This window comes from Macaca nemestrina, chromosome 8 (assembly GCF_043159975.1).
Source record: "Macaca nemestrina isolate mMacNem1 chromosome 8, mMacNem.hap1, whole genome shotgun sequence".
Taxonomy (NCBI): domain Eukaryota; kingdom Metazoa; phylum Chordata; class Mammalia; order Primates; family Cercopithecidae; genus Macaca; species Macaca nemestrina.
In genome coordinates, this window is record NC_092132.1 from 119,119,114 (window position 1) to 119,131,901 (window position 12,788).

General features: G+C 41.4%; 1 protein-coding gene across 6 annotated transcripts in view; it reads right to left on the bottom strand.

Annotated features, from left to right (window-relative positions):
- The window catches only part of LOC105476601 (unc-5 netrin receptor D), a 571,609-nt gene extending 559,206 nt beyond the window's left edge, over positions 1-12,403 (bottom strand). For 4 of the 6 annotated variants that reach the window (XM_011732691.3, XM_011732689.3, XM_071068398.1 and 1 more), the window contains exon 1: positions 11,980-12,403. In XM_011732691.3, the coding sequence (XP_011730993.1) occupies positions 11,980-12,082 (103 nt within the window). In that variant the 5' untranslated portion in view covers positions 12,083-12,403. The remainder of the gene's footprint in view (positions 1-11,979) is intronic. The other 2 variants (XM_071068400.1, XM_071068399.1) reach the window with 1 other exon arrangement.
- Between the last annotated feature and the right edge of the window lie 385 nt (positions 12,404-12,788).

Below are 12,788 nucleotides of genomic sequence, written 5' to 3' on the forward strand. Positions count from 1 at the left end.
TGGCTTTTTAAGGATATCATGGGCATATTACTACCAACATGGAAAGCTTTCTTCAAAATATACATATTTAAAATATATATATATATATATATATATATATATATATATATATAGAAGGTATTTAGGATTTCCTAGTAGATTCATACTGAACAAATTTATTATCAAGGATCCAGATGTTAAGTAACTGGAAAAAAAGATTAACACTAAGACTTAAGACACCCTAACTTTCACCCAAACACAAAACAAATCTATAATGCAAACCTCTTACAATATTAGTTCTGCTACAACAAACTGCATCCCTCATGTCATGACCTCAGCATTCTGTGAGCCAAAGGAAAAAAATTCTCTATTGGAAAAAAAAAAAAAACTCTATAATTTCAAAGATATTTTAGAAAAATATAAACATTTTAAATAAAAGGAAAACATCCTTTAACAGAAAGGTAAAATGATCAATAGTATTTAGTCTTCTGGTATCATTCTTTTGAATTCCTTTGTGCCTCTATTGATTACTTTTGTTATTATAAGCCTGCAAGGGAATGAGGCAAGGACAACACTGAGAAAATGAAGACCTGGATTCATGGGCAGGGACGGATTGAAATGACCTCTAACAGCCAAGCAAGCAAGTGCACTCTTCGACACCTTGCTTTCTCATGTACAAATTTGGGCTTTGGCCTGGAAATTTTAGGGCCCTTTTTAGCAATGTCATTTTATGATTGTTTTTCATTGCAAGTGGGAAACAGAGAGCCATAGAAACTCAGTGATCAAATCAGTGTTCAATAAAGGGCCAAGACATAATACTATTCTACAAATCTAGAAAAAGTGTTGCATGCCCATGGCTCAAGTAAAGATAATTACTGAAAATGAGGACCAACTGGCTCCCTGATTCTTTAACTCTCTTAACAAAACCTGACCAAGTCGTTGATTTGAGACAAACTGGAGGGCTGATTGCCATATCCTGAGTTTTGCTGGAATTACATGAAAACAATGTGATAAGACTTCAGATCTGCAAGTTTAACATGAAATTTCATATATCTGGTATCTACTAAAGAAAGAAAGAAGTCAGTCTATCAAGAGGGGTCCCATACACCCAACTGAGCAATGGTGAGCTATGGCAGGGGGTGCTTAACTCCTCCAGGTCTTCTGCCAACCTACTTCTGCATTAGTTACACACATATGCCTTAACCTACAGCCACTGATTTAAGAGAAATAAAAAAAAAAAAGATTTCTCTTATGATTGGTACATTCTTGAAAATGCTTAAGCCAAGGATTACCAATGTCATTATGAAGCCCCATTAACTTGTCCTGCAATTTCTATTTCCAGAGTATTATCCCTTTACTGAAGGTTTGATGCATATTTAAAATGCAAGAAAAGCTTCCTGAAATGATAAAAAATAATGTGAATAAACGGTACAGAAAACAAGGGGTGGCATCACGGAAGGTCAGAGCAGGAAGGAGGCTTAATGATAATTTAGTCATTGCTTCTCCTACAAATAAAAAGAAGTAGAGAAAAAAGTGATGTTTCAAGGACACATAATTGTGAACTTTCCAGCCCCCCACATTGCTTACATGGAAAGGAAGTTTTGACTTGAAGAGGAGAAAAGAAGCAAGAAAAGACCGAGCATAGGGGTTAGATGGGAGGCATCATGGAGAGTGAAGTTATGGTTGGCAGAATTAAACAGCTGAGTTTTGAGTCAAAACTGTGATTACATCCCAAGTTTAAGTGTTACTAATGCCAGTTAAATTAATGGCATATAACTTTAATGATATGTTTGATATGATGATATATGACATTCTACTAATATATAATACACACAGATATCCATGAATTACAGTCCTTATCACCTTGACAATTATTAATAATTGATTGTACAATGGTCTTCTCTGCTGCAGGATGTGGTAGGTTAGAGCTGTCTTTTCACGTTGATATCCTGGAGACTGATGTGCATTGCAAGTTAGTTGCTAAACTTTAGAAAACATCAGATGGATATTTTTATTTTTTGCTCTAAGGTGAAAAATAAAATTAATAACAAACCTGTTATTTCTTTACAGCAAACCCCCAAACCCTTACATCCCTCCCACACACCTCACACTGACAAAACCTGTGAACATCCTGATTGCTTTTTTTAAGAGAAACAACTTTGGAAACCTCCTGATACAAGCTGCTAGTAATCACTGCGGCTTCTGGTCCCAAGACTGAGAGAGAAAGAAGTGCTGTCTATTCAGAGGAAGGATAGATTCTTTCTTTTTCCAGTTCCTTTCAAAAGGCTTACAACATAGTTATAGTTCTCTGGCAAAGAATTATATTCTGTGCTCTGTATTTTTTTCCATCTGTCTTAAAAAAACAGGCTAACACTTCTTAATGACATATTGATGGAAATTGTTATTATAAGTTCAATTGTATTGTGCCACTAAACTACTTTCGAACACAAATCAGAAGAATTTAGCTTTACAACTGGACACAGAAAGTAAAAATAAAGCACATACACTCAAAAGTAATAATAAAGACAAGGTATTCAGAAAACTACACAGATTGGGGAGCTAGTATACTTCTAAAAACTTGGTGTCTCTAATGGCATATTTATTTATTTAAATTTTTTTTGGAGGGACAGGGTCTTGCTCTGTCTCTAGGAATGGAATGCAGTGATTATGGCTCACTGTCACCTCAAATTCCTGGGCTCAAGCAGTCCTCTGATTTCAGCCTCTCAAGTAGCTGGGACTACAGGCACGAATAACCACATCCAGCTAATTTAAAAAAAAAAAATTGTAGAGAAGAGAGTCTGGCTATGTTGTCCAGGCTGGTCGCAAACTTCAGGCCTCAAGCCACCCTCCCACCTTGACCTCCCAAAGTGCTGGGATTATAGGCATGAGTCACTGTGACCAGCCTGTAATAGCATCTTTAAAAACAAAACCTGAGAAAAACTACTGTAATTTGTTATTTTACTTACTTTAATAAACTACTTTAAATCCCTTGATTTTTCAAAAGTTCCTCTGAATATTCTACACATCAGTTACTCCATAATACAGCATGTCATTTTTAATATATTCATAATGTTACTATCCTCCAATCATTCCTGACACATTTGTGACAGCCCTTTTTCTCAGACAGGGCCATTTCTGTTTATAACCATGAGAAACATACCACCCTACAGACCAAGAAGGCACAATAGGCAGTGGAATGAATTTTTATCCACTTATTTCTCTTTCTGTCTCCCATGCTTATACATCCACACCCCTGTCAAATGGAATATGAGTGAAGTGCTGTATCATCCCACCTCAGTATAATCAATCTATGTGCTAATAAAATAGAATTACATGGTAACATCATCAAAAAGGCCCTAAAACCATGAAGACTTGGCTTCTAGTCCTAGCACTGTTTATCACTACCTGTTTGGATTTGGTCAAAAAATCTCTAAAGTCAACCAGTCAACCTAATTTTCATCATCTGTTCAATATCAGGGTGGGTGCAAAGATACAATGCAATCAAAATTATGAGAGTCCCCTACAAATGTTAAGTTACATGCACATGAATTAAACAGCCACACTTATATAATAGGACCACATGATAGATGTCACTTAATCATCTTTCTAGAAGAGTCTATCTAGGAATATAAGCTTTAGTATCTGTCTGAAACAAATGTAAAACCTTCTCACAAATATTTTATTCTTCCTCTGGCAAATAAAGTTTCCTGGGGGTTTTTATCACAGTATTGAGTAGATTTTTGAAATGTCATTCTAAATATTTATGGCTTAATAAAGTTCAAGTAACACACATTATTCAACATGTGCTATCAGACAAGCCCTATCAGGTACTGGGTAAGTAACAGTGAATGAGATGGAACGTGAATTAAAGGCACAGGGGCCTGATGCAACCTCCACACCATGTTGGGACAAGGATCCAACCGCTTGGGAAACATCAATACCCCATATGGACTCACTGCTCAGTTTTTTTTTAAAACAACTGTTCTCATTCTAGCTCTTGCTTAACTACAGCCTCATCCCCTCATTATCCTGAACTCCAGATCATTCTTAAGCATATGTAGCTCCTGCCAAGAGAATAAAGTGAAGAAATGCTAAAGAAAGTTAGAAAAGCCTCTTATTTAACAAAAATCTGACTTTGGGCAAACTGGTAAAATTCTGGGTTAGTCAATTTCCTCTTTATGACAAGAAATAAATTAGATGCAGATATAAGACCCCAATTAGCTCCAAAGGAAAATTCAAGACTTTTAAAACATTGTGAAACTGGAGCAGATACTACATCTGTCTTTATAAATGCTTTACACTGCATCAGGATGGCGCCCTCAGAATGCCTATTTGTTTTATAAGTGGCTGTGTGTTTCTCTGAGTTAAAATTGGCATTTGTGTTTTCTTATTCTTCAATTGGCATTTAAAAAATATTCTTACATGAAATTCCACTTCGTACTGGCTTGCAAAAGAAAAAAAAATATTGAAAATAGAAAACATGAATTACTATCATCTATGGCCCATAGATGGTGTCATCTGTGAGTTTATCAGAACTGCAGAACCTCAGGCCCCTCCCCAGGTTTATTAAATCAGAATGTACATTTTAACAAGATCTGCAGTAATTCACATGCACATTAACATCTGAAAAGCACTGATTTGTGAGTTTCAAATATTACCAGCTTAGCTTCCATAACCCATGATCATTTGACTTCCCCTTATCTCCCAGTAGGTTTATTACATTAAATTCAAATAAAGATGTTAACTACTTAATAAGTACTATTGCTAACAGAAGCCACCAATGACTTCTAAGCAACCCTAAACTACCACATATTTATTTAGAGGTAAATCTTCTCCAATATTGAGTAAATACGTTCTCTTTTGTAATAAGTTGCTGGCCAGGTGCGGTGGCTCACGCCTGTAATCCTAGCACTTTGGGAGACTGAGGCGGGCAGATCATGAGGTCAGGAGTTTGAGACCAGCCTGACCAACATGGTGAAACCCTGTCTCTACTAAAAATACAAATATTAGCCAGGCGTAATGGTGCATGCCTGTAATCCCAGCTACTTGGGAGGCTGAGGCAGGAGAATTGCTTGAACCTGGGAGGCAGAGTTTGCAGTGAGCCAAGGTCCTGCCACTGTACTCCAGCCTGGCGACAGAGCAAGATTCCATCTCAAAAATAAATACATAAAATAAAATAATAAGTTGCCAACATCTGTGAATTGTATCACACAAAGAATAGTCATCCCGGTGGTCGTGAGTCCCTTAAAGTAGTTCAGACAGTTTCTTCACTGTGGCCTCTTGCATCTTCTCCTTCCTATGCCTGCCTACCAGTTACTTACCTTCCCAAATGTCTGCGATGCCATTTCCCCTCTGACTTACCCGACTGGAAAACCACAGTATTCAATTTAGGTAACGACAAAACATCTGTAAAGCTTCTTATTCAAATCCCACATGGTTACAGTGATATTTTCCCACCTGTGGAAAAATACCCTTACAATGTGGGCTGGAGTGGTGGGAGTACCTCTACCAATCCTTCTGGGAAAGAGGGTTCTTTTGCACCTTATGAACCCCGTAATTTGGGGGCAGAAAGTCAATATTTGCATTAAATAAAGCCAACATTGACCACTCTTGGAAGACAGTTTTCAGCTTTTTCAGTGACTTCATTTATAAACTATCAAAATAAAAGAAGTTGATAAATGAGTACAAATATATCACTTAATAGAATAAGACCCAGTGTCTGATAGATCAGTAGAGTGACTATAGTTTACAACAATCTATTCATATTCCAAAATAGCTGGAAAAGAATAATTCAAATGTTTCTAGCATAAAGAAAAGACAAATATCAAAAGGTGATAGATAACCCAAGTACACTGATTTTATCTTTACAAATTATATTAAGGTATTAAATTATCATTTGTACCCAAAACCATGTACATGTACTATGCATCAATTTTAAAAAGTGTTAAAATTTTAAAATAAAAAATAAAAGCTACTCTGAAGTCTGAAAAAAAAGGGCGGGGGTGGGGGGGGGGAAATGGTCATATAAGAAGAATACCGACCTAATTTTATCCTTGTCCTGATAGAAACAATATTCAGAAATATTTTATGCTCTATAGTCGCCTGATGTTATCTGAGAAACGTTACTACTTGATTATTGTTTCTACTTTAGCCCCATAAACACAACCCTCATATTTCTATCTCTTAATTCAGTGAAGTGGTGCGGGGGGAGTCGTGATAGGGTGAGCACAAAATACTTAATACACAGCAAAAACACACTCACTTTCAAGAGAAAATTCCAAAAGCACAGGAATTAGCAGTGGATTTCAGATAATACAATCCAAAATGAATACATTAACATCCGCCTAATTCTGAAAATTATCTGCGCACAGCATGTGTATGCACACAATAAGGCCATATGATGCAATGTGGCACAAACAATTAAAAGTTCTTTTCAAAGTGGAAATGCAAAATAGAACGAATATCTATTTTCTATAAATGAATCTAGCCATCTGCCTCACAAGAGCAGCAGCAGGAGTACCCAAAACAGCAGAAACAGCAGCCTCTGGTGTTAACAATCTATTCTCAAATCTCATGCTCCACATTTCCCTGGCAAACAAGGCTAAAAATACAAGACATGCAACAAATAGTCTCGTGGGATCTGCCGTTCCATGGATGGCGTATTCAATCAGAGTCATATTTTCTGTCGAAATTCAAAATTGAAAACAAAAGCAAGCTATCATATTGGAAACTGGCTCTTAGAATTTTAAGTGTGAATCCAATCCCAAAGTATAGTAAGCTGAATGAGGAGAGGGTGGTTATTTTCATACAACATAAATCTTTTAGATTTATCTGAACATATTTATAGACTTATTTAAGCTACTCTAAATTCCTCTATGCCTCTTGGTCGTAATAAAGATATGATTTGAGTACTTTTGTCATCAAAATACAAGGGCCATTTTCTTTTCTACATAGTTCAGAAAATTGTCTTTGTTGTGGGCCCTGGAATCAGATGGAGTAGGTACAAATCTAGACCCTACTATGTCCCAACTCCATGACCTTGGGCAAGCTTTCAATCTATGTCCCTCTTTTCCTATCTTACAAATGCGGGTAATCATAGTACTTACCTCAAAGAGTTATCTTCAGGATTACATCAGTTAACGTTTGTAGAGCATTTAGAATTATGATTCTCACACATGAAGTAAGTACTATTATTATAAGTATTATTTCATACTCAAATAAGTATGAAAGTATTACTAATAAGTATTACTATTATTTCATATAAGTATTACTTCATATTCAAACAAAGTTGCAGAAATGTATTAAGGAACAGGTATAATACAAAAGGAGTGCTAACAACATGATAATAGGCCTTATGCTAGCAGTGGCCATTTAGAAAGTAAAGGGGTGGGGCCAGATGTGGTGGCTCACACCTGTAATCCTAGCACTTTGGGAGGCCAAGGCAGGAGGATCATTGAGTCCAGGAGTTCAAGACCAACCTGGCCAAAATAGTGACAGCTAATCTCTACAAACAAACAAACACACAAAAAATTAATGAGCCGAGTGTGATGGTGCATGCCTACAGTCCCAGCTACTCAGGAGGCTGGGGTGGGAGGATCACTTGAGCCTGGGAGTTCGCTACTGCAGTGAGCTATGATGGCACCACCGCACTCCAACCTGGATGATAGAGTGAGAACCTGTCTCAAAAAAGGAATGAAAAGAAAAGAAAAGAAAAGAAAAGGAAAGAAAAGAAAAGAAAAGAAAAGAGAAAGGAAAGGAAAGAGAAAGGAAAGGAGAGGAGAGGAGAGGAGAGGAAAGGGAAAGGGAAAGAAAAAAGAAAAGGGAAAGAAAGAAGGAGGGAGCAGATAAGTGTCTCTATATAGAGTATGTGACTAAGAGTGAAATAGAAATAGGGAAAGTTTCCATTGATTATTCTGTTGAGCTGTTAGTTCATGAAGGTATCAGAAGGAGGAGGAAGGAAGACAAGATAATGATGTTGCTGGTCAAGTGAGAGCCTGGACGAAGGGACAATCAGCATTAATGGCAAAGGTGTAATCAAGAAGGAGGGCACATCTGGGTTACCTATGAGCACATGTGCCTTCCCATTATGAGGGCATCACACACCAACAGCAGCCCCTTCCTTAAGAGGATGCTATGGAATAAATCATTTATCTTTGGGATTAGATTTTAATATATGTCTGAGTCTCTAGCCTAGTATTAAAAAAAAAAAAAAAGAAAAGCAGAAGGGAAGCATGTCAAACATGTACTATCTCTTAATACACCAATTCCCTGATGAACACTGGCAGTGTTTTAAGTTGGGAACTACGTTTGGTAGGAAGAGGACAATAAAAACAAATTTACGGAGCATTGAGACAATAAACAGAAAAGCGACTTCCTAATCAATAAGAAAACACAGTGTAGAACTACCTGATGGATTCAGTCATCCAGTCCTGAGAGAGCTCAGAAAGGATCCACAGCTCCAAATGTTTCCCTCCCCTATGAGGTACTACTTGCTGAAGAGTTGATGGGTGCAGCACACCAACATGGCACAAGTATACATATGTAACAAACTTGCACATTATGCACATGTACCCTAGAACTTAAAGTATAATAATAATAAATAAATTTTAAAAAAAAAGAAGAAGATGGAAAAAAAAAAGAACCACAGATAGGTCAACTGGAGAGCAAAAAAGTATGTAAAGGGTGACAAGTGCTAGGACGAGGTCAGAACAATTCATCTCTTCTTAAAAACTGAGATGCTTAAAAGATCTCTTAAGAAGGTGCCACTGGGCTGCTCAAAATAAGAGCACGACCCAAGAATCAGAAAAAAAAAAGTCTGGCAGGAAATGGGGAGAAAGACTCTTTCTCATAGTCCTAGGAAGAGAAAGATTTGTGAGGAAAAGGAACAGAAGGAGAAAAGTGGGAAGCAAGAGGGTGGCCTTATAACATTCATTAAGGAAGAAATGACTATAGATTTTAAACTGTATGAGCTAGACAGATAAATGGATTTAAGTATGTGTAAATCATAAGACTATTATTATGCCTATGTAATAAGTATGCACTTCTCTTGCCATTAATGCATTACTCTAGTTATTGTAATCAACATTTCATTGTCCAGGAAATGTTTTCAAGCAAGAAATTGTATGAAAGCTCAGCCTGTCTAAGATTATCTTCCTCTCTGCCTTTAATGACTATAGTATCTTATGTACAGTATCTAAGGCAAAGATAACAAGCAGATGAACAGCAGTCCCCCTTTTTTTTCAAAGAACAAAAACAAATCAGTATGACAACATGATGTGGATTCAATTAGCACTTGACAGGTCATGAATAACTTTTAAACAACCTCCTTTTAAATTGGAAAGTGTAAAAACATACGGTGATCATGGCACCAGAGTGTCTTCCTTACAATATGCCGACAGGCAGAGATGTTCATCTGAAGAGCTAAGTCTTACTTACAAAGGAGGGAAACAGAACATTGCTTCTTGGCCCACCACTGGGCTCTACAACAGTCCCTTGTTCCAAGGGTCTTCCTCTTATAGTATATTCAAAGCCAATTTGAAATCTCCCTCTGATTTTCAGAGGTTTCTACAAAAGTATGGAGGGAAAGAAAAGAAAAAAAAAGTTGGTGCAATCATTTTGGAAAAAGATAAATGATAAATACGGTAAAGAAAACGCTACTGAATTGTTAAATATTCTCATAACATCAAGGCAAATGGCATAATTCTATACCCCGTTGGTTAGGGCAAGTAAAATATATTGTTTCAAATCAAGAAGAAAAGTCCTGAAGAACAAAACTATTAATTGGATAGGTAAGAACAACCTAGGGCTAATCCTAGAGAGTATGGTGAAACTAGTGGTCAGGCAAGCATGCCACACCAGTGCACCTAATCTTGGTTTTAACGAATAGACGCCTTTCTGGGATGGGAGAACTTCATAAGCACCGAAACACACCCTCTGTTCTGAAAACTCCAATTACGCCCAACCCAACTGTGCAAAGCCAGGTGCCTGTGGCTTCACCGGTTTCACAGCCTGACTAGTGCTCATTTCTTGAGGACTCTCTGACAGTTGCTAAGGGGAATGGGCTTCATGCCCCAGAATGTAAAATATGACATGGGAAATATCAGTCAGATTTACTGCTCCACTCCATGTGTCTTGCATATTACTATGATCTGTGCAAGACATTTGTTGTAAATAAGCCTGCAGAGTGTACAGCATGTTTTCCAGGAGACCTTTAAAGAACAGCTTGCAGACAAGAGGTGCTAGCCTTAGTTTCACAGCCAGCAAAACTCCATCCAAGAGGCTGCTGGCATGTCCCCACCTCTTGTTTCGAGCTGGCTTCAAGACAACGTCAGCAACCCAATTCCAAGGGTGAGTACCTGGAGTTAGTGACTGTGAGGTATTCCACACGAATAGTAAGTGGAAACTCAGCCATTTAGATCAACATTTAGAAAAGACCCAGTTTTCCCATAAAAGTGTATTAAAAACAACTGAGAGCTGACTTTGCAATGAGGCATTTGCCGTACGTAGTAAATTAAATGGCTGAAGCTTGTGCTTCTTCCAGCATGAGAAAGAACTGTGCTTCATCATAACTCAGGGTGTACAATCACCGAGGCTCATTTTTAAACCTCCCCTTCTTCTTAAAAAGACTGCTCCACTTAAAAAAAAAAAAACAAAAAACAAAACAAAAAAAAACTTTTCAGGAAATGAAATGCAAATAGGCACAGAACAGGATCATACAACGGAGAGCCTCTATCAACCTCTTTTTTTTTAAAAAAAGAATCTTTCTAGGCAGCCGGACTGCTTTTAACACACCATAAGCTTTTATAAAAATGAGATAACATTGGTTCTTTTGTGATCGTCCTCAACCCTTTCCACCCTTTCACTCTGCAGGCTGGTCAGAGTATGTTCAGGAGACCGAATAGAGCAGAAGGTGAAGTGGTCAGCTCAGCTCCACCTCTCCCCTGGCAAGTGTAAGGCAAATCATTTAACGGTATCATGTATTCTAAGCCAAATGGATGGCTTAGAAGGAAAAAGGGAAAGAAGGGCGGGAAGGCAAAGCTTCCGATTTTTTCAAAGGTAAAGCTCCGGTACTTGAGCTGTGTCTGAAACTGCCTCTGATCATCTTCAAAACAAGTCCTTGGGATTTATCTTTAACTTGATGCTTCCTGTCCTCGCTCAAGGTGGAGCTGAAATCAGTTGCGAAATTTCCCTCTGCTGGAGTCCAGAGGGTCCAAGAAAATGGGGTCTAGGTTTTTAAGTCGGAAAGAAGCAGAGGTTTCCCTGCGGCTGTGTGGGGCCCGCGCTTCCAAGCCAGAGTAGGCGCCGGGGAGGGAGAGGAGGCGCCTGGTGAGCAGCTTCGGGCCAAGTGCTCATCCCGGCTGGGCACTGCAGGCGCGGTTAAACCGGGATGGTGCACGCCGCTCTACCGAGCTTCCGCACACACGCGGCCTCCGCCAAGCCAAGCCCAGGGCTGGCTGGGATCTCGGGCTAAGGTCGCCCGATGGGTGCCAAGCTTGGCACAGAGCGAAGGGACTTCAGCATGGGTGTTCCTCCCCTAAGGGAAAAGACGCCCTCTCTGTTCAAGCCCACCCTACAGACACTCCCATCACCTGGCCCCTCTCCCCAGGAACTCTCCGACATCGCAATGGGCGCCAACCCCTGACCAAGCTCGTCTTGAGAGGAAGTGGAGAGGAGAGGGGAGAGCGAGATTGGAGTGAAGACCGGGCTACTCCAGTCTGCAGCAATTGGGGAGGGCTTGGAAAATGGAGCAGGCAAGGAGGGTCAAGGAAAACGGTAGGGGCCCGGGTCGCAGCCACCTGTAGGATTGCAGCAGATCGCAAACTTGGGTTGGAAGGCTGTGGTCCCCACGGAGTCCTCCACTCGGCTCCCACCCAGTTGGGCTTGGCGCGCCGAGGTGCAGGGCACAACTTGGGAAGCCAACGCCACCGGTGCGGGTCCCGCTCCGTCAGGCTGGCGTCCCTGAGCCCTCGACCCCAGCTGCCCGCTCCGCCCAGCGCTTACCTCGGGCAGCCGCAGCCCCTGCCGCCCAGAAGCACAGCCCCAGCCACGGGAGCCAGCGGCGCGCCCCTGAGCAGCCGCCTCCGGTGGCCGCCGCTCTCCCCATGCTCCTCGCCGCGCTCCAGAGGACGGCTCTTCTTCACGCTCCGGGGCCCGGGAAAGGGTCGGCGATGAGATGCCCGAGTCGAATGCGTCCCGGTAGTCTTTAGAGAGTGACTCTGCTACACGATCGCTTCCTAAAGCAGCGGGGCAGGGCGCTCCGAGCCGCCGCTAAATGGGCACCCCGAGAAAGGGCGCGTCCCCATAGCTTCCCACGGCTCGGCGACCGCTGCCGCCAGCGCCGATGCCGGAGTAGTCCGCAATCCCCGCCGCGCAGTTCCCAGCCCTCGCGCCGCTGCGGGGCTCCGAACTACAGAGCGGAGGCGCGAGTCCGCATCGCTAATGAGACCCCCGCGGCCGCCCCTTCCCCTCCCCTCCGAGCGGCAGCCAATGAGCCGGGCTGGGGCGGGGCCGCGGGAGGGGTGGTGGAGCGGCCGCTCTGGGCGGGGGCCTGGAGGCGCAGGTGAGCCCGAGGCCGCTCCACGTGCACCCGGGGCGCTTCGGGCCCCGCCTGCAGGCCCGGCTCGCTGAGAGAGGAAGCGGGCTTGGAGTCGGGCGGCGGGGATGCGGCCACACCGCGGTGAGCTGAGCGGAGCCGGCTGGCCTCTTGGGGCGAACGCCGCGCAGATATGTGGGCGTCTGGGTTGCCTAACTCAAAGTCACCTGCTTCCAGGAGACCTCGTTTTGTTCATCTACTTTGAGCCGTTCCAAAG